Here is a 24,501-nt window from a genome sequence, read left to right as displayed (position 1 = left end):
TAATTTTAACTTAAGTATAGTGTCGGAACATATGACAAATAATTAATGAATTTCAAAATTTTAAAAGATGATTTTGGTAGTTCATGTTGTTAATAGGATTGTGAAAGATCTCTCTAGCTACTAAACTATTACTGAAGTAATGTCTGCCAGAACGTTGGAATAACATTTTATATGACAGTAGTATGTAAAATCTTAGAGATATTACTTTCCATTACTAGATTAGTGTATGCAAAGATATGTGATAAGAAGGAAGTGAAAACTTATTTTTGATAGACTGGTGCTATTCTTTCCAGTGAAATAATCAAGGAAGACTACAATGAAACGGTGCACAAAAAGACAGAGGTTGTCATCAAGTTGGATTTCTGCAACAGGAACATTGAGATAGCTGGAAAAATGTGAGTAGAAACACTGTATTGTTCTTTGGAAGTAAATACATTGCACTGCCAGTGGAAACTGGATGACTTGGTAGTTTTTTCTTCTCAATGACAGCTATATTTAAAGATAATTTTATTTACCGTGTGTCTGCACACAAAAAAGGTTATTACTTTTTAATTACAATTGTTTCACTGATGGCTGTGGCCTGGCACCAAGTGAGATCAAGAGTCGTCTTGGACCTCACTGAATTCTGCTCCTTAAGTTAGTGGAAAGGAGAGTAACTGTTGAGTATTTTGTATTACTCTTCTCTCCCTCCCCACTCCCTGCCTGAGTTCTCTTGATGGCTTAGGGAACTACAGTAAAGGGTAGGACAAATAATCTAGTAGTTCAGTCATATGGTAGTGGTTATAGCAGTAAGATTGCCGTGCCTATGGTTTTAAAGATGAATAAAAGTGTAATGAAAGCAGGCTGTTAAAGACCTGGCTCACTGCTGCAGAGAGTGGATTTTAACATTGTAATACATGATTGCCTTTAATATTTCTGTACATGTGACACAAACAAACTATGGTCTTGGCTACACTGGTGCTTTACAGTGCTGCAACTTTCTCGCTCAGGGGTGTGAAAAAACACACCCGAGGGCAGCAAGTTACAGCGCTGCAAAGCGCCAGTGTAAACACTGCCCCAGCGCTGGGAGCGCGGCTCCCAGTGCCGTAAGCTAATCCCCACGGGGAGGTGGAGTACCTGCAGCGCTGGGAGAGCCCTCTCCTGGCACTGGTGCTGCGACCACACCTGCACTTCAAAGTGCTGTCGCGGGAGTGCTCCCGCGGCAGGGCTGTATGGCTGCAAGTGTAGTCATACCCTACATTTAAAAAAACATGATTAAGGTTGCAAAGTCAAGCATTCACAAGTTAGGAAATGCCAGAGTTAAAATTGCCTATGCACGCGGACTTGAAGTTGCATTCCTTAATCATGACACCATCTTTCTCTTTCTGCAATCTCCTGTCTCATTCACTACACACCCTTCAAAGTCTGCTACAGAAGAAGCTGGGATACTACAGACAAGAGTCTCCTTCACTATACAACCCTGATTCATCCCTAGAGCAGGTTTGTCCTGTATACTGAATGAGGCAGGGGTCCTATGGAAATTTATATTGTGTGTTAATAATTTGTATAGTCGATTGTCTGACCACACTTTGGTTTATTATTTCGTTATGAAATATACTTAAGAGACCAAATAACCAGTTCAGTCAGGTTTATTAATATAGTACAGGAAAAGGGTTCTACACAGTACCAATCTTCTGAGAGCAGTCCTGTGCAGCAGTATTACGTTCACCTTACGCAGAAGGTGTGCTCCTTGAAATTAGATCCCTAAAGTCATCTTTTTATACTCTACCTCTTTACCAATAAAAGGTACTATATACATTACCTGAAACTGGATTCCATTAATCAGCTTTTTACCTTGTTTATTTCTGGTACTGTGGTGTACCCCTTTATCTTTTGTTCCGAACCCAGGCTTTCCAGGTCATAATGCACCCTTAGCATTGTTCTGAGCACATGCATTCCAGGTACTAAGGGTCGTGAAGACACCTCCTAGGCTTGTACCAGAATAAATATGTTTGTGAGGGTAACTCCCTTACTGTTGCTATGAGGAAACAATTATATGATACTGACGGTTTTCCTACCTACTTAAGCCAAAGCTTTCTTCAGCTAATGGAAAGTGTTGTGGGATACAAAGTGTTATGGGATAAGTGAACAGGATTATAACAAATACACATGTTAATTTGGGCTACATGTCTGCTATATTAATGCTTAATATGTATACTTATAGCAAACATATATATGTGGTATTAAGTCAACCATATGTGATCATGGAATTAAAAACTGTATCATGATGTACAGTAACTCCTTACTTAACATTGTAGTTATGTTCCTAAAAAATGCAACTTTATGCAAAACAATGTTAAGTGAATCCAATTTCCCCATAAGAATTAATGTAAATGGGGGGGTTTGATTCCAGGGAAAATTTTTTTGCCAGGCAAAAGATATTATATACATATACATAAGTTTTTTTAAACAATTTTAAACAAATAGTTTAATATTGTACACAGCAATGAATGATTATGAAGCTTGATTGAGGTGGTGGAGTTAGAGGGTGGGATATTTCCCAGGGAATGCCTTGCTGCTAAACGATGAACTAGCACTCGGCCGAGCCCTCAAGGGTTAATACGCTGTTGTTAATGTAGCCTCACACTCTACAAGGCAGCGTGGACTGAGGCAGGAGGGAGGAAACATAATAGATGCAGGGCAGTAGCTGCAAACACTTCTTGCAAAAACTGAACATGATGATGAGCCCATGCTATCCAGCTGGAGCGCACCACTCCCTCCTCCTGACAGCACATGCATGGCTGCACAGGTGCTGATTTTCCAAAGTGCTGGGGAGTGTGTGCATGAGTGAGAGAGAGAGACATTTCCCCTTTAAGTACGCTGACACCACTTCAAGTACATTGCCCTTTTAAGCAGATCAGACCAGAAGCAACAGTTTCCAGCAAGGTCCTTCCATTCAGTCCCTGAGCCCTATCCCCCTCCTCCTCTTTGTGGAGAGAGAGTACAGAGTGGGGGGGCAGGAGCAAGGGGACATCCTGATATCAGCACTCCTCTCCACCTCCCCCCCAACCCCTCGCAGGAAGGAGGAAGCTCCCAGGAGCAGCTCCAAGGCAGAGGGCAGGACAGGAGCAGCATGGCAGTGGGGGGAGGGCCACCTAAACTGCTGCTGGACAGCTGCCGAGCCACATACTTTACAGGGAATTTAGGGGAGCTAATGGGGGAGGGGCTGCTGGCCCCTCTGGTTCTAATCCCCACAAGGAGGGGCTGCTCTTCCAGAGAATCCTGAAAGCAGTGGACAAGCGGGAAGCTGCCAAACAACATTATAAGGGAGCATTGCACAACTTTAAACGAGCATGTTCTCTAATTGATCAGCAACATAACAATGAAACGTTAACTGGACAACTTTAAATGAGGAGTTACTGAATGCACACACAGGGTCAAATTAAGGTTGCACACGCAGCCTTAATTCTGGCATTGCCTAATTTTTGAGTGCTTGTCTTTGCAATCTTAAAAATATTATTTTAATATACTGATTTTTGCATGATTTCCTTAATTTTAAAAAAATCACACTGAAAAAACAGAAAATGTCAATGTGAGGCTACAAGATGCACCTTTAGATCCACCACACCAGACCTCCGCTGCTTGAGCTAAAGGAGTGAGGGCTGAATGCTCAAAGAAGTTAGATACTTGGAAAAATCACTCTGATTCTCAGAGCCTGGTGCATAAGTTCCTTCACAATGAATGGTAAGAGATAGGTGCCTTAGACTAGAGCCCTGTGCGGGACTTTTTTTTTTTTAATCCCACTCCTATCCCAGCCTGCAATACCCACTCCCACCTGCTCCTGCATTGTTTCTTGCATTTTTATCCTGCTCCCACCAGCATGTATATATAAACAGAATTCATACACAATTTTTACCACTAAAAGAATAAAACAAACCTTGCTTAAACCATATAAAAATACTTTAACTCTTGTGATAATCGACATCAAATCTCTTTCCACGCTTCACTTAAATTTAATTATTAAAACCTTTATTTTTAAAAAAGAGAAAAACTTGCTTTACATTGCTGAAATTCTGTTTATGACAAACTGATGAGAGATTTAGTGTAATTTGTGGGAAAATACTAAATCTCTCATCAGTTTGTCATAAATAGAATGTTCCCTGCCCCCCTGCAATCCGATCCTGCCCACAGCAAAGTACATTTTACCCTCTCCTGCTACTATGGCAGCAGATCTTGCAGGACTTATGGGATCCCCGACCTGCCGCAGGGCTCTACCTTAGACTACAATTCGCAAAAGCCACCACACTAGACATGGAGGCACCTAAGCTAGCCAGTGGAAGATGCCAATGAGAGGGGTATATGTTAAACCGTGCTCCTCTCATGGATATAGGTGCCTGTTTGCGATTCTGAAGTCGGGTATCCTCTTTAGAGTTGGATGCCTTGGGGCTGTTTTAGCAAGGAGCTGTTTCCGGAGGTGGTGCCCAGCTTCTAAATTTTAGACCAATAGTTTAGGGCACTCACCTGGAATGTGGGAGACTCATGTTCAGTTGCCCCCTCTCTGCCAGAGGGGGAGGAAAACTTGATCAGGGAACTCCCACCTCTCAGGTGAGCGCTCTAACCGTTGGGTGATGAGAGATTCTCATGTGGCGTGCCCTCATTCTCTCCCATTGAAGTTGTTGTACTCTGGATAAATAAATTAGTCATTGGAGCAGGGGAATTGGATCCTGGGTCTCTCACGCATTGGGTGAGTCTGTTAACCACCACGCTATACAGTCATTCTCATACATGCATTTTCTGTCACTTGCTCTCGTTTCATTCAGACCCCGTATGTGATTTATGTGGTTGAACACCTATCTTTTTCCCTTTCTGTCAATCACTTTGTGACTTAGTTAGGAGATAGGTGACAAGATGCCTTCAGAGATGCAGCTGTTACTCCTGGGGGAATTCTGCACCAAAAAAATAAAAATTCTGTACACAATAATTTAAAATTCTGCATATTTTGTCAAAATAACACAATATAATCACAGCAGTTTGTTATTTTAGTAATTTATTTCAAAATACCTGTCAGCAAGTATGTCTGTAACAATACAGAAGATAAAAAAAGTTTCAGGAAATGTTTTTTGACAGATTCTTTACTAGCCACATTAATACAGAACTCTGAGTAATAATTCATTTAAACTACAGTACAGACCCGTATTTCCTGCACCCCTCAGAAGCAGTGCAAAGACTTGAGGGAGTCAAGGGTAATGAAGCTGCTGAGGAAGAGGGAAGTAATTGATGGGAAGGAGCCTGGGTATGAACTTGAAGGATTGTTGGGCATGGGTGGGAAAAGTATGGAACAGGTGTGTTTGGGGAGTTGGGGAGGGATTGTTAGGGAGCGTCCCCATGCCGACCGTGGCTGACCCTTAGCCTCTCCCATTCAGTCAGGCAAATTTGCCCCGTCCCCATGTGTCTTTGTGCCCCCACTCAGCCATCCTCCTGCCCCCCCCGTAGCTCTGTACCCCTCCCCCTTTGCCCATGTGTCCCTGCACCTTCTCAGCCAACCCCCTCCCCTCATCTCCATGTGTCCCTGCACCCCCGTCTCCATGTGTCTCTGTCCGTGCCACCACTCAGCCACCCCATACCCCCTGTAGCTCTGCACCTCCTCCCCCTCTGCCCTGTCAACCCCTACTAGCCATTATTAGCTCTGTCTGACCTCCCAGCTGTCCCATGCTGTCTGTCTCCCGACCTGGCCTGACAGGCACTGTGAAGTAGGCAGGCTCTTTCTCTTCCCTGTCATAGCTGGGGCTTGCCAGGAACAGCTACTGTGTTCTAGCGCCACAGCACCCTCTGGTGGGCAAAAGGTGGAACTGCAGAAGTTCTTTTCTCCTGGGAACTGCTTCTCTGTTCTAGTGGCACAGCACTTTCTGGTGGGCAAAAAGTGGAACAGCAGAAACTTTTCAGCTGAAGTTATTTTCTGCCCTCCCCCCCCCAATTAAAAATATGCATGGTACATGAACTATGCACAGGTGCAATGATGCAGAATTCCCCCAGGAGTAAGCTGCGTGCATACTCAAAAGGCAGAAATGCAAAAACTTAGATGTAGGCACCTGTAGGGTTTGGCAGGGGGTTTTCTGCATTGCAGTGGTACCAAACCCAGGTTTTAGCTGCCAGTAATAGGGACGTAGGCACCTAACTCCTTTTGAGCATCTGGGCCTACCTAATAGCAGTAGTGCATTGTTATCCTCTATGTGGACCTGCACTAAGGGGGATGAAACGCTTTTCCCATTGGTTTCACAGATATTTGCTGAGAGCAGAGGAATGGTGACTTGGATGTTTGGGGTTCCATTCCAGGCTCTGCAGAGGAATGTGCTCTAGCGGATACAGACTTTTTTACCCATTCCCCTGGGGCATGACCCCTTTTGCCCCAACCCACATAGCCTGTCCCTGTCAGAGTCCTGTCTCTTTCTCATCCCAGCCCCATCCTTGTGTAGCGAGTGACCTTCTCCAGTCCTCAGATTTTTCATCCCAGTTCTAGTCTTTCTTTTTCTCTTCCCTTTCCTTGTCTGATCTGTTGCTCCCCCTGCCTCCTCCCCCCAGACCAAAGCCTCTACATTCCCCAGTCCTGTTCTCTCTCCCCAGGCTTCAATCTCAATGTCCCTACCTACTCCAGCACCGTATCCCAGTCTGTTTGCCCAGCCAGTCCCAGTTTTACCCCTACACCTTGGCTTATTATATCTGTCTCTCCTGCCTCCACCTTCCCCCCTATCCACTTGTCTCTTTGCCCAACCTGTTCCAGTCTCTCCTCCCAATTCTTAGTCCCAGATTGCCTCCAACATCCCCCCACCAGGAGCCTACAGTCCCAGTCTGCATCCCAGATTCCTTGTCCCATCTTTACTCCCATTGCTGGGCTGCCTCTTGTACTCTCTGTATTCAAATCAGGCAGCTTCCTCTACCACACTGACTGGACCCAGTAGGGGGTGCATTTTGAGAACAGGAGAGACACTTTCCCTATTTTTATGTCTAGTGTCCCTTCACAGAGCACAACAATCAGAGCTGCAATTGCAGGAAAAGTACTGTTCAGCCCCGGGCATGCTCAGTGTGGACAGAATCTTTGGAGCTTTTAGCTGTTAAACTCTAAGCGTTTGACTACACTGCAGCTGAGATTTGCAGCTAATGTAGACAGACCCATGCTTGCTGTACTTTCCAGCTCTCTAAAGGTAGAAGTGAGGATGCCACAGCACAGCTGCACAAGCGAGTATGTATCCAGCGAGACTGGGTAGGTTTGTGCAGCCTACACTGAAACCTGCACCATGGCATCCTCAGTTCTCTTTTTAGCAAGCTAACTAGAGTACAGGTAGTGTGGGTATGTCTACGTGAGCTGTAAATCACAGCTTTACTGAGCATATGAAAACTGCAATTTTTCAAAGGCTTATAACTTGGTCAAATTTGAGCAGATTTTCACAGGGGTAGCAAAAGGCACATCCTGGATACAAGGGCCACCTCAATGCCGAATTTCAAATCCTTTGCTCCAAAGTATGGTGATGCAAGTGCTTGTCAAAAAATAAATTAATTAATTAAAAAGCTCACCAGAATTTTTTAACATGGGCAAACAATGTGTTTTTCCCTATCCTCATTCTTGGAAACAGCAGAATCATTTTGGCTGAATCATTCTGAAAAAATTCAGTCTGAGGCAGTCACCTGGCATTGAAAACTTCAACCCAAAGGGTTAAAGTTTAGCAAAAGTTATGAGCAATTGAAAATGGGGTCTTATAATGGGAAGTGGTTGGTTAACCTTAATAGGCAGTGCTACCAGCCCTTCCTATAATATTTGGTTATAACCTAGGTTTTCCAAGATGTTTCCATAGTCATTGGAGAACTGGTGCTTGATGTGTTTGATTATTTTTAAGGGGTACATTTCAGGAATAGATTGAGGTGATTACATCAGACATTTCAGCTGTCTATAGAATACAAGTAATGAGTGAAAATCAGGAATGCAAATAGTTTAAAACTTTTTTATGGTTCAGCGAAAATATGGAATGAAGAGGCAAGAGTCTGTTACTGAACTAATATTTTGTTGTTTGTTTAGGGAAGCTTTTAAATTGATTGCCTCTCAAAGTTAAACATAATTTTGGTGGATTTTTTTTAACTTTCTAACTTTTGTTAGGACAGGGTAGACAATTGTATTAACTTCTTGTTTTCAGTTCTAGGAACAAAATGATCCTCAAAACATGTTCTTTGTTTGTCTAATTCAAAAGTATGAACAGCAGTCATGTTTCTAACTGAATTACATTTTTATGGACAGATATGAGAATCTGATGCAAATCCACTTGGAAACAGAAATGGATGAAATTTCAGAGATACATACTAAACTATTGCTTGTAAGTGTCTAATATTGTTATAAAAAGTTCTCCTCAAAATATTGAGTGTACCTGCATAAAAGTCCAAAAGTACAGTTCTGAAAGATGCTTTCTACAAAGGAAAATCTCTAGATTTTCTTAGCAGCTTTCCTCTTCTTCTGAGAGTTTCTTAGCATACGAAAATTCTGATAAGGTTATTTTCTAAAGAAAAATACAGCTGTGTTATCCGGCACTTTACCAACTAGAAAGTTCTATAAACCAGCATTTCGGGAGGGTATGCGGGGCATGGGGTCTGGGAGAGAGTTTGTGTGGGAGGGGACTCAGGACACAGGTCTAGGGCACGGGAGAGATTTCAGGGTGCCGGATCTGGGTGGCGTTCACCTCGGGGAAACTTCCCGCAAGCGGCAACATGTCTCTGCTGCTCCTAGGTGGAGGTACGGCCGGGCAGCTCTGCGGTCAATGCTTCTAGGCAGAGGAATAGCCATGGGGCCTCCATCCACTGCCCCTACCCCACTCTGAGTGCTGGCTCCACAGCTCCCATTGGCTGGGGACTGTGGCCAAGTGGGAGCTGCCGGGGCTGCGGGTGGAGGCAGCGTGCAGAACTGCCTGGCCGTGCCTCTGCCTAGGAGCTGCAGGAATATTTTGCCACTTGCAGGGAGCTGCCTGAGGTGATCTCTGCCCTGATCTGGCACCCCGAAACCTCTCCAATGCACATTCTAGTGGAAAGAGCAATGTGTCCACTGAAGGAGTCATCCCAGTTATCAGACACTCAGAAAAATAATCTTAGCACCAAGCTTTAAAAAATCTAAATGTGCTTATTTTGCATTTCAGTTGGAAAGATCCCAAAGTTCTTCACAGATTTTGTAAAATGTGTATGAATCATATCATTATCATGTCCTTTGAAATCTGCAGAGTTTAGATTAAAAAAGGAAATTTTAAAATATTAAATAATGGAGAATTTAATATTTGTCCCAGGATAGTATTATAGTTAAGTTGTTCCTTTTCTGTAGGCTATGTAAATAGGAGAATGAAAAAGTATAGAGTAGTTTTAATGGTCAGGTACAAAACAGACAAGGAATATTCTTGTGGGATGTAGAGAAAGTGAAGGTTTGAGCTTCTCACAGAAAGAGCTAGTATGGCATATAAGCCTATCTAGTACCCTACTGGATTTTAGCGGTCCCTGTGTCCACACTAACTCCCCCTTGTGGCTTATCTTGGGGGTGGAGATTACATCTCCGCCATGCCAGGAATTTTATACTCAGGGTGATACACCTCTGCCTCATTATAACGCTGTCCTTGGGAGCCAAAAAGTCTTACTGCGTTATAGGTGAAACCTTGTTATATTGCACTTGCTTTGATCCATCGCAGTGCGCAGCTTTCCCCCCGCTCCCGGAGCACTGCTTTAGCGCGTTATATCCAAATTCGTGTTATATCGGGTGGCTTTATATAGAGGTAGCGGTGTATATTGATGGTGTCTCTGATGGGCTCTTTGTTGATTCTCTCTCAATATTGGGCTCCTGAACCCAGTTGTCATGAAATAAAACCTGATTTTATTAGCAAATTACAGAAACAAATAATATTAAAGTAAAATGGTAGGCACATAATACATTCACTTGGGCAAATATCATGGAAAGGTGGGGGTTTTTTAGGTAGGTCGTATGGTTAGAAAGTTATTTTTTATGACATTGTGGAGTTCCATGATTGATGTTTCTCAGTGACTTCAGATCTCTGTTTAAAAGTGTGTGTGCGCGCGCGCACGTCAACAAAATAAAGATCATGCAATAAGAATTCAGTTAATAATTTTTTTATATGCAAGCCAAAACAAAAGCCAGCTTGCTGTCTTCAAGCAGTATTGTTTCTGTAGCGTTAACAGTGTGAATAAACAACACAAAATGCATTGGGAGATCTAGAGGAAGACTATCTTACTGTATTTTTCTTGTCTTTTGTAGTGGGTTGGTTGCAGCATTTGTATGGTTGAAGGTTGGTGTTATGAGGCTTCACAGAGAAAGAGTCTGATGCACTGAAACAGGGAGGAAGTTCCAGGATTGGGCAGTGTAGGAGAAGAAGCATGAAGATAGGTGAAAGAGACAAAGAGAAGATACCGTTTACCGAGAAAATAAATGTTAATTAGCAGAAATATTAACTCCATAGAAGATACTTTTCCTAATAATGCCATGTTTTGTATGTTTTTAAAGTGAACATTTGAGCTGCTAAACACTTCATAAATTGTCTAGGCATATTCCTATGGTTGGAGACAATTAGTCAAGTGAGGACTAGGTCATGGTGGTGGTATTATTATTTATTATAACTATAATAAAGTGAAAATGCACTAAATCCTATCTCAAGTACAAGATCACTTGTGATTTTTGGCAATGGTAGTGGTGAAACTGTTGTTCTTAAGCAGCTTTCTAGCTCTCGGGGAACAATAGAGCCCAGTCTTCAGGACATTGAAGATAAACTGTCTCCTGGTGGATTGCTGAGTGATACCTGGGCAAATCAGGAAGGCACACATCCCAGAGACAGAAAGTAAGTGACAACTTCATATTCATTGCTTGGACATACTCTGATTTCTGGACTGACCTCCATTCATTATAATTAACCTTTTGTTTCCACCCACCCCCTTATAGTCCAGAAAAGCTACAAGTATTGCTGAGTTCTATCACAGATATTTATTATCAGTTCAAGAAAGACAAAGCAGAACGTAGTAAGTAATTTTATTTTTAGTATACATTAAGAATAAGTATAAAGGACAAGTTAGCCTTAAGTCTGTTCAGATATTTTTAGTAGTGATGGGGAGAGATGGCCAACAACAGTGAATATGTCCTCAGTGCTCTGTAGGACAACAGTTAAGAAAAGAATCTGAGGGAGTCAGTGAACCACAACTTTGGTTTTATAAATTTAAACATCTGCATTGAAAAAACTAAATGTGCATGCTTGCTACCTAACGCTTACCCAGACAGGAAAAAAACAATTCTGTAGGATGATGGCTAAATTAATTAAATTAAATCAGTAATATCTTTGATTTCCTCTGATACTAGGACTTCCTTATAATGAGGAACAAATCCACAAATTTGACAAGTAAGTGTTAAAATTACATTTTAAAAAATATCACTTGTGCTAAGGTCCCTGACAAATCTTTGGCAGTTACCTTTCCTGCTGGTTCTTCTTTGTTTGATATATTATAAATTTTTTTGAACAGCAACTTTCTTTCTTTTAATTTCTGTCAAGCATGATAAGAGATTTTATGCATATTTATTAATCATAATGATCTGCTTCCTAGAGATGGGGTAACTTGATGTACCTTGAAATGTGGATGTTAACCACTTGGTCTTTGTCTGAGGGCATATATGTGTTTGAGTGCATGTGTATGTAATATACCTTGTATCCAGTAGACATTTTGTAATTCCTGCCTCCTTTCTAATTTGCTACTTTTAAGGAATGTCTACAGTAGATAACTTTCCCTAGTGTGTTCTGCCTTTGCTACTACCAGTGGCACTCCAGTGTTTTCCCTTTGGGGTCTCTAAGTGTCACTTGGGATCCTGAGCACATCTCATTTTACTCCATACACTCCCAAAAAGAAATTGCTAGAGGATGGCATAAAGTATTACTTCCTGTTTTGCGATTGCAGTGGTTTCAGCGCTGGTGATTTGAGAACTCAGCTCCTAGATCTTGGGTCTTTTTGGTGTCAGCAAAATTACTTAGCTGGCCACTCCAGCCTTAATTGTAGCACTTTATCACTGGGTAAGCAAGTGAGCATGTTCATTTCAGCTGCTTCCTGGGCGGATGATGGTTATGTGAGATTAATGAGAAACCAGGTACTTTGTCCATATGTAAACCATACAGGAAAGATTACCAACTCGCCAATATTCAAGACTTTATTCAGTAAAAGCCTAAAAGCTGACATGTAGTTGCAGTCTTTCAGAATTTCACATCCCATGATTCCACTTCCTCCTTCACACATACAAGCATGGTTAGTGCTGAGACCACTGCCTATCAAACTGACCAGTACTGTCTGACTGTGTCCTCCTTTGCCCATCTGTATCCACCTCTTGTCTTATGCTTAGACTCTAAGCTTAATGGGGTATGGATCTGTCTTTTTGTTCTTTTAGTACAGTGCCTAGCACAGTGGAGTCATGAGCCATGACTGATGCTGCTAGGCACTATGATAATACAAATAATGAATTATAATAATTTCCTCTGTCCTTTCTATCCATCATTTCCTTTCCTTAAATATAATCAAGGTTTCAAATTTCAAACGGAAAGAGTAACATGAGTGCATAGTTTGTAAATAATAGTTAAAACTAGCCAAATTTCTATCTTTCCTACCCCGATGGGTAGGAAAGATAGAAAATGTGGAAAAAAACCACCTTGGCTTAACCACGAGATCTTGCATGACTTACAAAATAAAAAGGAGCCATATAAAAAATGGAAACTAGGTCAGATTACAAAGGATGAATATAAGCAAATAACACAGGAATGCAGGGGCAATATTAGAAAGGCAAAGGCACAAAATGAGCTCAATCTAGCTATGGGAATAAAGGGAAACAAGAAGACTTTTTGTCAATACATTAGAAGCAAGAGGAAGACCAAGGACAGGGTAGGCCCATTGCTCAGTGAGGAGGGAGAAACAGTAACAGGAAACTTGGAAATGGCAGAGATGCTTAACAACTTCTTTGTTTCGGTCTTCACTGAGAAGTCTGAAGGAATGTCTAACATAGTGAATGCTTATGGGAAGGGGGTAGGTTTAGAAGATAAAATAAAAAAAGAGCAAGTTAAAAATCACTTAGAAAAGTTAGATGCCTGCAAGTCACCAGGGCCTGATGAAATGCATCCTAGAATACTCAAGGAGTTAATAGAGGAGGTATCTGAGCCTCTAGCTACTATCTTTGGAAAGTCATGGGAGACGAGAGAGATTCCAGAAGACTGGAAAAGGGCAAATATAGTGCCCATCTATAAAAAGGGAAATAAAAACAACCCAGGAAACTACAGACCAGTTAGTTTAACTTCTGTGCCAGGGAAGATAATGGAGCAAGTAATTAAAGAAATCATCTGCAAACACTTGGAAGGTGGTAAGGTGATAAGGAATAGCCAGCATGGATTTGTAAAGAACAAATCGTGTCAAACCAATCTGATAGCTTTCTTTGATAGGATAACGGGTCTTGTGGATAAGGGAGAAGCGGTGGATGTGGTATACCTAGACTTGAGTAAGGCATTTGATACGGTCTCGCATGATATCCTTATTGATAAACTAGACAAATACAATTTAGATGGGGCTACTATAAGGTGAGTGCATAATAGGCTGGATAACCGTACTCAGAGAGTAGTTATTAATGGCTCCCAATCCTGCTAGGAAGGTATAACAAGTGGGGTTCCGCAGGGGTCTGTTTTGGGACCGGCTCTGTTCAATATCTTGATCAACGACTTAGATGTTGGCATAGAAAGTACGCTTACTAAGTTTGCAGACGATACCAAACTCGGAGGGATTGCAACTGCTTTGGAGGACAGGGTCAAAATTCAAAATGATCTAGACAAATTGGAGAAATGGTCTGAGGTAAACCGGATGAAGTTCAATAAAAGACAAATGCAAAGTGCTCCACTTAGGAAGGGACAATCAGTTTCACACATACAGAATGGGAAGAGACTGTCTAGGAAGGAGTATGGCAGAAAGAGATCTAGGAATCATAGTAGACCACAAGCTAAATATGAGTCAACAGTGTGATACTGTTGCAAAAAAAGCAAACGTGATTCTGGGATGCATTAACAGATGTGTTGTAAACAAGACACGAGAAGTCATTCTTCCGCTCTACTCTGCGCTGGTTAGGCCTCAACTGGAGTATTGTGTCCAGTTCTGGGCACCGCCTTTCAAGAAAGATGTGGAGAAATTGGAGAAGGTCCAGAGAAGAGCAACAAGAATGATTACAGGTCTTGAGAACGTGACCTATGAAGGAAGGCTGAAAGAATTGGGTTTATTTAGTTTGAAAAAGAGAAGACTGAGAGCGGACATGATAGCAGTTTTCAGGTATCTAAAAGGGTGTCATCAGGAGGAGGGAGAAAACTTGTTCACCTTAGCCTCTAAGGATAGAACAAGAAGCAGTGGGCTTAAACTGCAGCAAGGGAGATTTAGGTTGGACATCAGGAAAAAGTTCCTAACTGTCAGGGTAGTTAAACACTGGAATAAATTGCCTAGAGAGGCTGTGGAATCTCCATCTCTGGAGATATTTAAGAGTAGGTTAGATAAATGTCTATCAGGGATGGTCTAGACAGTATTTGGTCCTGCCATGAGGGCAGGGGACTGGACTCGATGACCTCTCGAGGTCCCTTCTAGTCCTAGAGTCTATGAATCTAAGAAAAATTTTGCCTCAATGTGACATTTGAAATTGGAACATCTTGGAAATTAATTTTGAAATATAACCTGGCAGTTTATCCAGTATAAACACATTATAGTAGTGAATTACAGTATCCAACTTATTTTGTGTGCTAAAGGTTTTTTTAGACATTTTAAATCTTCATATATATCTCGTATGCTTGAAAGCTTTAAAAAAATCATTTGGGGAATGAAGTCCTGCAAGTGATATAACAATAATCTGTTCATTATTTCTGTATTGCAGACAGAAGCTGAATTTACATGCCACAAAAGCCATATCTCTGTTCAAAGATGAATGTGTCAGCAAGTATGAGACATTTTTGGACAAGGCAGAGGACTGGATGAGGCAAGAGACTGATTCATTAGAATTCAACATTGTGACAGCACCATGATTTTGCTGATTGCCTTTTTAAAATAGTTTTTTTTTTTTGCTTCCAGAAAGATGCTTCATTTGAGGAAGCAGTTACTGACAATCACCAGACAGTGTTTTGATATTGAAGAAGAGGTATCCAAATACCAGGACTATATAAATGAGGTATACTGGTCCTAAATTATGTCCAGTTTTTAGACTGAGTGAGCAAAGGTGTGAGATTCTATTCCATTTTCCTTCTCCTCCTCCTCCTCATCAACAGGATAGTTTACCAAGTTTCACTTACACCTGTGCAAACCTATTGACAGTAATAGGGCTGAACAGATGTAATAGTTTGGCCTGTAGAAGCTGTATTGCTGGTGATGTGTGAGCTGGATAGAACTCTGCCTGATTCAGAGTCCAGACTGAGTTTACAGAATCAGCACTTACAAAAAACCAACTGAGCAACTTTAGATGTTTTTCAGTGATTCCATATCAATCTTTTCTACGTGGCTCCCATCACCATAATATCTGAGCATCATGAACATTAATGACTTTATCTTCATAACACTCTTCTGAGGTTGAAAAGTATTATCCTCATTTTATAGATAGGGAATTGAGGCACAGAGACTTGCTTAAGGTCTCTCTCACTCTGTGGCAGAGTTAAACTAGGATTCTTTAGTCCCAGTCTTGTGCCTGAACAACAAGACAATGAAACCCTGCAATGCCATTTTTACAGTCATTCTTCAGAGTAAAACCACATTTTAGGAACAATATAAAATTGGAAGAAACTGTTAAAATCTCTGCCATGAGGCAGGAATTATTGAATTTTTTAGCACTCAGACAGTTACCATTTAGAGTGCAAATCTATTCAGAGCCACCAGATTCTGTTCCAAACCAGGTTCCCGGGGAAAAATCAGAGGCATGAAAGTGTATATCTTGCTTTCTTCTGCAGAATATAACCATTCATTAAAGATGTGTCAAACATTTAAGACATTCAGACATTATATGTATGTCTTCGTTACACAGTGTCCCCAAATACAGAAAGAAGTCTGGTGGCAAATAAACATATTTTAGTACAACAAAATTACTTTAAAAAAATACAAGTGTAAAAATGGAGGGAAATCCAGCTGATCTCCCTGAGCAAAAGTCTGAGAGAAGCAGGGTCATTACTATATTTATTAATAATGTTACTTGTGCTTAGGGGCTCCAGTCATGGATCAGATCCCTTTTATGCTAGGCACTGAACAAACATACGAAGAGATTTTCTCTGTTCCAGAGAGCTTACAAAGTGTAAGATGAGAGAATGCAACAGACAGACAGAGGAGAGCACAATGAGTCAATACTACTGAGCATGATAGGCCACACACAGCTGCCTAACCATTTTCATGGCTTTTGTAGGGGAATATTTCAAGGAGGGATTTGAAGGTGGACATTGAAATGCACATGGCAGTTTGTTGGCCTGTGAGCAAGTTACTTACTTACCTTATTTATTTATTGCAGTTACAAGAAACTTTGCGACAGAAAACGTTTGCAGCTTCCACTGGGATCAAACATACAATGAATCCAATCTATCCAAGTTCAAACACTTTAGTGGAAATGACTCTTGGGTAAGAATTAGGTGGATAATTGTAAAACATTCACATGCTTTCTATAGAGGAATTAGAGAAAATTTGGGTTTTATGACCTAATTTAACTGCTTTAAAAATGGAAAGGGAAGTGACTACTGCATAGAGGTGGGCATTTTCTGTCTGTTACAAAAACAGACTGGTATTTCTGAATGCTAATGTACTTATGGGCATGAGGGAAAAATCATACCGTTCACTGTTTCCATTTATCACTTTTGTCAGATTTTGTTCTCAAGCCAACCTAATATGCTTCTCCTTTACTTTGTACACGATTGCAAGTTACTGGAAACTTCATTGTCATGAGTCACTCTAATGTTTGGGCATCTTCAGAATATTTTTTCTTCCAATTTTATTATTAGCTAAACTGTTTCTATTGTATTATATTGACACATTCATTTCATAATGAATGTAACATTAAAACTGGCATTCAATGGATAAAACTGTTTATAATCACTGAAGACCTTTCTTTTGCTTTTTATCATATAGTATGAAGAAACTGAAGGAGGAAATGGAAGGTGTTGTTAAAGAACTAGCTGAGAATAACCACATTTTAGAAAGGCAAATAGTAATTTTTACTTTTTGGTGGGAGGTGTTATAAGTTGGTATGGCAGTTAATGGATCCAGTGAGCAAGAAAATGGAAAATTTTATCTCTTGGACAACTGCTCTATAGGTACCTGTTTCCAAATTGTTGCTCTGAAACATGTTTCAAGCTGATTTGGCCACAGTTATTAGCATTGTTTTCAAATAAAGACATTTGTTCCCTTAGTGTGGAAGTCAGTCTGTGATGAAGGTAAAAGCACCAAGACAGCTGAAATTACCTACAGCCACTTAACAGAAATAACTGTTGCTCAGAGTGGTGAATGCTGGATTTACACAGTATTTCTTGAAGTGATTCTCAGGCTCTTATCTAAACTTTTTTTAATTTTCAGATATCACTTTAAGTTTAATAACTATGGAATGATACCAATCTGTGTTAGTCATTCAGCAGTTTGAGCATTAGCTGTAATGAAATAGGACTGAGAAAACAAGTCACTCATACTTTCTATAACCATGCTGAAACAATGCTTTCTTTAATAGCACTGAAAATGATTCTGTTCTGTCTATGCTAGCAGTCAAATCATTTTCATTCACTGGTTCAGGGGTATCCATTGCAGATGGCAGCTGTTAGTAATGGGGTCCGTTTCCTAGTGTAGATAGTGCTACCACAGGTGTTATGATCTGCCTAAGGCCTCCTAGTGAATTACTGAGTCAGTGGTACGCTGGGCTAAGAACTCACTTGTTCCTGGTTCTCAGTCCTATGCTTAGATCATGCAGTGTCCTGTTGTGTGCACACTCTTCATGTGTCTTCAAGAATACTGTATTAAGAAATAAATGTGATGGGGCATGGCAAGAGGGGGGAAAGAATATAATTAAGTTATAGTTAAATGAACTCAAAAAAGAAACACATTTTAATTTTATTCTAGACTAAGGGTTAATTTATTGTGTATTAAATCAGTTTTAATCAGCTAAGAATAAAATGTTTCTTTCACTTTAGATTTGGTGCTTTGACTGTGGATGGCGGCCTACGGAATGTAGACTGTATCTAGTCAACAAAGGAGCATGAAAGGACTGTTCATTTTTCACAAAAAAAAAAATGCTATAAGGGGCATCTAAATGCAGAAAAACCATTCTGTACAGCAATTTTTTTCTGCAACTCTAGTATAACAAAAGTATGTAAATATGTATATACTGTAAATATAACAATTATATCAGTTTTTTTTGTTAATGTTAAAATAGAATCACTGTTAAGTTTTCTGAGATGGTTATACATTTATCCATTTAAGGAACTCTGGCAAAGGATTACAGCATGCATAATGCTTAAATAGACATTGATTGAATGCTGATTTTTAGGTCATGATTTACTTTTGTTTCTTGAAAGAGAACTTGTGGCTTGAACTAGCCTGCATTTAGAGAAGTTATTAATAGTTTTTAAAGCCTTGGTTCCCAAACTTGGGGGTGTGTGGAATAATATTTGGGGGGCACCACTAATTTAAGGGGCGTCTGGGCTCCCCTTAATACCAGTATGTTATTTCAGAACCTAGTCAATGACTCATCATCAGCTACAGTACTTGAATGAAGATCATTTGATCTTGTCTTTGCTTCTGTAATTCAATGTGAACAACATGCACTTAGGACAAAGAGAGGAGATATGTTTCTTCCCCCTTGTCTACAAAGTTAATAGTCCACTTGTGTGTCAGAAAATAAATTCACAAGGTTTTTAGTCTGTCCATGTTGGATGCCATGTTCTCCATGATAATCATTTGGCTCAGTATTATGGGAGTTTAGTGTTGGAATCCATAAACCATTTTCCATCTTGCTTCAGTGCTTTTAACATCAGCAAAACAACTATTTTTTAAAAATGTAATTCTCAGAGACCAAAACCAACAAAGTACAATGTCACAGCTTATGACTAATAAGACTTATGACTAATGTTAAACTTGTGAGAGAAAATATAGTAATACTTTTTTACATCTGTGGTACCCCATACTGCAGGCTTCTGGCATCTAACAAAAATCATTTGAAACCAAAAGCAGCTACTAAATAGAAAAGTTAGCACATTCAAAACCAGTAACTGCATCCAGCCCAACCTCAAATACAAAATTAATACTACACCCTGCTCCTCCAACACTGCACAGCTCAGCCTAAAACATGGAGAAGAAAACTGTCTGCTCCAAAACCTATGAAATTAAAAAGGAAGCAGACATCCTGTGTCTTGCCACCTCCTGTAGTCTGCTGCATATTATTGAGGAAGAGCATTCAAGGATCATGGGCCTTCTGAAGCAAAGGCCTCATCCTTTCTCTTTTGAGACAATGCCAGGGATGTCCAACAGTTCCATCTCTGCCATTCCTATTCTCAATAGAGCATGTAGGGTAACATGTAGTCCCTCAAATAGATTAGTCCTAGATTATTTCATGCTTTATGTAACAACAGTAAAACTTTGAAGCATGCAACCAAATGAAAAGCAGCCAGTAACAGGTATATATGTGTATAAGACTCAGTTTTGTGGTGATTATTCCTTTGTCTTTCTGCCCCCATCACAGTATAGGAATAAAAACATTAAAATGTATTTTATACTTAAAATGGAAGTTATGAAGTTGGTTTTTCTGGCTGGTTGCTCCAATATTAAAGCAGGATATACACTTTTATAGTCTCTGAAACTGGGTTCCTATCGTTACCTGTTCAAATATAATTTACCCCTACATATAGTAAAAGATGTTCCTCAGCTTGCAAACTTTTTTTTTTTAAATTGCTCTCCAAAACTGGTGCAGCAATTTTGTTGCCCCAAACAAGAAGAAAAAAAATCCATTTTTTCTGGTTTAGCCATGTCATTTAAAAGTGTTTACTGCGAAGTATTTAAATTATGGGAATATTTTAGGGCCAGATTGTGCTAGCATTCACATTAATGTCATTAAATTTTATGTGCATAGATGTTTGAAGGATTAGGTCCTTAAACTGTACATAAATGTATATTAGAATCACTGAGATTATTTCTATGCCTATGTTATTTTGTTCATTATTTTAAGGTATTTTAACTTTGGAAAACAAATTATATTGGTTGAAAGATCAAATTTTCAGAGAAAAGAGAAATGTAAGAGGAATAGAGGAGTCTTATTTCTCTTACATTGAAGCCGTCTGAATGGGGAGAGTTAATTGTTGTAAACATAGAGTTTGTATGTCACAGTGTACAGTCGCTTACTATTTTCACAAGGATGAAAATGTTCAATTTTTTTTTTATCATGTTACTTTATAACATGTCAGTTTTAAAACAGTGCTGGTTTTAGTCTTGTAAACCCACCACTAATATATGTAGGCTTGTTAAAATTGTTTTGAAAAATAATTTGTTACATCTGGCTAATGGACTTGAAGTAATCAGTTAAGCATATTACTGATTACTTTCTTATGAAACTTCCCTTATTGGCTTTGATGCCTGGTGTGTCATGAGATTAGCTATATTCATACCAACTGTCATAATATTGTGAGCCCTTAATATGGAAAGTAATATTTTGCCAAGACAGACAATTGATAGTATTATGGGTTTTTCCCCCCTCTGAAACGGAATTACTACTTTAGAGTTATAGTGTTAAGTAACTGATTAAAGTAATACATTAGCAAGCCTGTCTACATATTAATTGTAAAATTGCATGAGTGAATGACTTGTATACATAAATACAATACCAACAACTTATTCTAAGATGTCTTTAATTTTCAGGCTTCTTTTCATAATTTATTTTCATTTTGTTTTGTAAAAATTAGCTTTTAATGTTCATGATGTACCATTATTTCCCCCTTAAACCCAAATGAAATATAAGGAATAAAATTACAAGTGTCAAATCATTATTTAGATTGCAGTAGCAGCAAAAGTGTGCTCAGTACTGTCCTAATACAGAAAAGAGAGTTTCTGTCCTGCCCAATAATGAAAGCACTAGCACAGACTAGGTGCCAGCAGCAACTAACTTTTTTACTACTGTATTGTTTAAGCTTGTTCTGAGCAGTGTGGGTGTGCACATATTGTTTCCCCTCAGTGCCCATCCTACCTGATATCTTTTCTGCACAGGAGCTCCCAGTGTTGGAGCTGAATCATTGCTAATACAATAGCAGAAGCTTTAAGAAAAGCATCACTATAGTCACAGTATGTGGGACTTCATAAAATACCTAAAAGGTATAATGCTATGGCATGAATTACAAAAGGCAGAAGGAGACACTTCAATCATAAACATTTTAAAAAGCTGAACAAGCCTTGAAAGGGAGAAAAGGTGAAACAATGAACAAAGGAGCTAGAGAAACCTGTTTGGGTAAAATTAGAACCAGTCTCTAGCCAATTCTGAAACAGCTCACTCTTTCATTTAAGTTTGACTGTTCAGTATTCCAATATGTAACTTTCATGCATGTTTCCTACCTGTCACTTTCTGATTCTGATTTTGATTTTTTTTGATGGATGTATTAACTGTAATAGTTCCAAAATGACTAGTCTCCAACCAACCTGAGACTAATAGTTTCATTGAAGTAGAGAGGAAAGATATCAACTTTTACAATAATGCTTGTTGGAAAACACTAGGCCTATCTCTGGTGAAACTAGGGTCTGGTCTATGCATAAAAAGTTTGCCACCACAGCTGTGTTGGTTAGGAGTGTGGAAAAAAATCACAACCTAACCAACATGGCTATGCAGGCAAAAGCCCTCGTGTAGATGTGGTTATACCAGCAAAAAAATCCTTTTGCCTATATAGCTTATTTCATGCAAGGAACTCTTGCCAGTATTAGCTATATTTCCACTATGAGGATTTGCCAGAGTAGTTATTCTGGCAAAAAGTCTAGTGTCGACAAGATCTAGGCATGCATGGAAGAACCTCTGCAATACTGTAGCAAGGTCATGTAGCAACTGCTTTAATTAAGGTTATAAAAGTTACTGTAAACTTCCTTTTTCAGTCCATTCAAACTTTCTGAAAGCTCTGCCTCTTGAGCTGAAGTTTTTCATGTTTAGTGCCAACACAAAGTTTCTTTTGATTAATTGGAGCATACTTCAATCAAATCTGAGTTCTGTACAGCTTAAAAAGCAAGTTTTCCTATTTAATAATAGTGCAACTTATTTGTATCACAAAAACAGATGAACTATTATATGTGAAACTTTGTATGGATATAGATCTTGCTCTGCGATGTACATGATTTACTACAGTTTAGAAATATGGGGTGAAGAAATTAGAGTTGTTGCTGTTTAAAATTTGCCCAGCTACTCATAGAAAGCACACCTAAGTTCTGAGTTATGATATGAATCCTGAATGTGCTACACATGTGCACAATGCTAACTTAGCTTTCCAATAAAATCCATAGTCCCTTACTTGCTAAAAACCAGTATGGGCATTTGTTCAAAAGGTTAAAGGAATCCCAGAACTTGGAAAAGGGATCTCCCTTCTGCACTCCTCCAGTATTCTCCACCAAACTACTGTGCCCATGGCTTGGGGCACATTGGGACATTTTGCTATAAGGTAAAGCTTGTCTGTGCAGAAGACAGCTTTCTGAGTAATGAGTCCAAGACTGTGGCACAAACTCTCAAAAAAAACTGATCAGCAGAAACCTTAGCACCTTCCCCTCTAAGTGCCACTTCTTCCACCTTGTCTTCTCTAATAAATATATATATTAAACAAACAAAAAATTCTACCAAAATGAAATACTGCATTGCACCCAGTTCTCTGGGGGAAGATGTTGAGAGCGAGAGAACAAACTACATATGACAGATTTCAGAGTAGCAGCCGTGTTAGTTTGTATCTGCAAAAAGAACAGGAGTACTTGTGGCACCTTAGAGACTAACCAATTTATTTCAGCATAAGCTTTCGTGGGCTACAGCTCACTTCTTCAGATGCATAGTGTTTTCCATTCTATGCATCCAAAGAAGTGAGCTGTAGCCAACGAAAGCTCATGCTGAAATAAATTTGTTAGTCTCTAAGGTGCCACAAGTACTCCCGTTCTTCATATGACAGATGTTAGTCATGTTCAATGTTACTGGAAGGTGCTCAGGTACTATGGGGATGAGAGCGGGTGGTATAAGAGTCTATTACGGTATATTGATAGCTGTGCTATAGTTAAGATTGCACTACAGTTTTAAGAGGAATCTCAAAAATGGCAAAAATATAAATTTTGAGCATTTTGAAATTTTCATGGTGGTTTGATTAAAAAAAATTAATTGATACAGAAAGGATGATTTTTTAATTATTTCTGGTGATTTTTTTTTCCACAAGATTGTCCTGGTTTTCTTTGTACCTCTTTTGCAAGAATTCTAAAATACTGTGCAATTTGTCTTTTGGGTATATTTTTGCTTCTTGTGTATTGATTCTTAGAATATCAGTTACACAGTAGCATGTGTCTATAGAATATTTTATTACTTTTTATTCATAACAAAAGAGAGATCAAATTTTAATTTGGTGACATATTGGCTCTGGGAAGGAGGAAGTTCCTGAGCTGGGAAAGAGGAGAGCAGGGAGTTTGTATTGTCAATTTTAAATGCTCTTGCAATTCACTACCCTTATGATAGACTACACCAACAAACCCCAACCTAGAAGGCAGGGAAGAGGGGCTGAAACTCTTCTCCCTTGCCCTCTGCAAACAGAGAATCTAGGTCTCTAATATGACAAACCCCAATCTTGTCCACTGCATCACATTGCTTCCTTTCAGAGTGAGTAAACCAGATTTCCTTTTCCTCTCTCCGTAACTACTATAAACCATACTCTTCTCCCAGAGCCAAGTATAGAATACAGGATTCCTAATTGCCAATATTCTACTGCTGACTGCTAAACAGTTGTGTAATCCATTGTTAGGGTGTGTCAGTTCCTCTTCCAGTGACTGTTCTAGAACAGAACTAGTAATTATTTCTGTAGCTCAAAAGGTAAAAGGCCTAAGCTAGGGATCTGCAGATCAAAAAATTCAAATCCTGCTGCTAAACTATATGAAGGCTGGCATGGTCACATGTGATTCACACAGTAAAAAGACTTCTTTAAAACAGGTTTGTACCTTAAAGCTATGACAAACTGTAAATTATGGTGTGGATCACCAAAATACATGTTTCGCATTTCACCTCTCTCTCACTTTGCTTGTACCATTGGTCAAAGTGTGTGTTGTGTCCCCTGTTGTGCTAAACCCATGAGTTATCTCCGAGATCAGCTTACATCTCCTGCAAATTGCTTCATATGTCTCTTCTTTCTTATGCTCTGCAATATGCTAGTAATACTTCTTTACTTTTTAAAAATGTTTTGAAAACTACAGGACAAAAGTGCAATTTAAGTATATTGGTCAATTACATTCTGGCAGCTT

General features: G+C 39.6%; 1 protein-coding gene across 7 annotated transcripts in view; it reads left to right on the top strand.

The window, feature by feature from the left end:
• The window catches only part of TBK1 (TANK binding kinase 1), a 72,212-nt gene extending 49,215 nt beyond the window's left edge, over positions 1-22,997 (top strand). For 5 of the 7 annotated variants that reach the window (XM_030548839.1, XM_030548838.1, XM_030548843.1 and 2 more), the window contains 10 exons: positions 294-395; positions 8,264-8,339; positions 10,720-10,844; positions 10,946-11,022; positions 11,357-11,396; positions 14,927-15,028; positions 15,121-15,217; positions 16,535-16,641; positions 17,146-17,217; positions 18,195-22,997. In XM_030548839.1, coding sequence (XP_030404699.1) covers positions 294-395; positions 8,264-8,339; positions 10,720-10,844; positions 10,946-11,022; positions 11,357-11,396; positions 14,927-15,028; positions 15,121-15,217; positions 16,535-16,641; positions 17,146-17,217; positions 18,195-18,246 — 850 coding nt within the window. In that variant the 3' untranslated portion in view covers positions 18,247-22,997. The remainder of the gene's footprint in view (positions 1-293; positions 396-8,263; positions 8,340-10,719; positions 10,845-10,945; positions 11,023-11,356; positions 11,397-14,926; positions 15,029-15,120; positions 15,218-16,534; positions 16,642-17,145; positions 17,218-18,194) is intronic. The other 2 variants (XM_030548844.1, XM_030548845.1) reach the window with 2 other exon arrangements.
• Positions 22,998-24,501: the final 1,504 nt, after the last annotated feature.

This window comes from Gopherus evgoodei, chromosome 1, assembly GCF_007399415.2.
Source record: "Gopherus evgoodei ecotype Sinaloan lineage chromosome 1, rGopEvg1_v1.p, whole genome shotgun sequence".
NCBI classification, from domain to species: Eukaryota; Metazoa; Chordata; order Testudines; family Testudinidae; genus Gopherus; species Gopherus evgoodei.
This window is presented reverse-complemented; position numbering and strand designations above follow the sequence as displayed.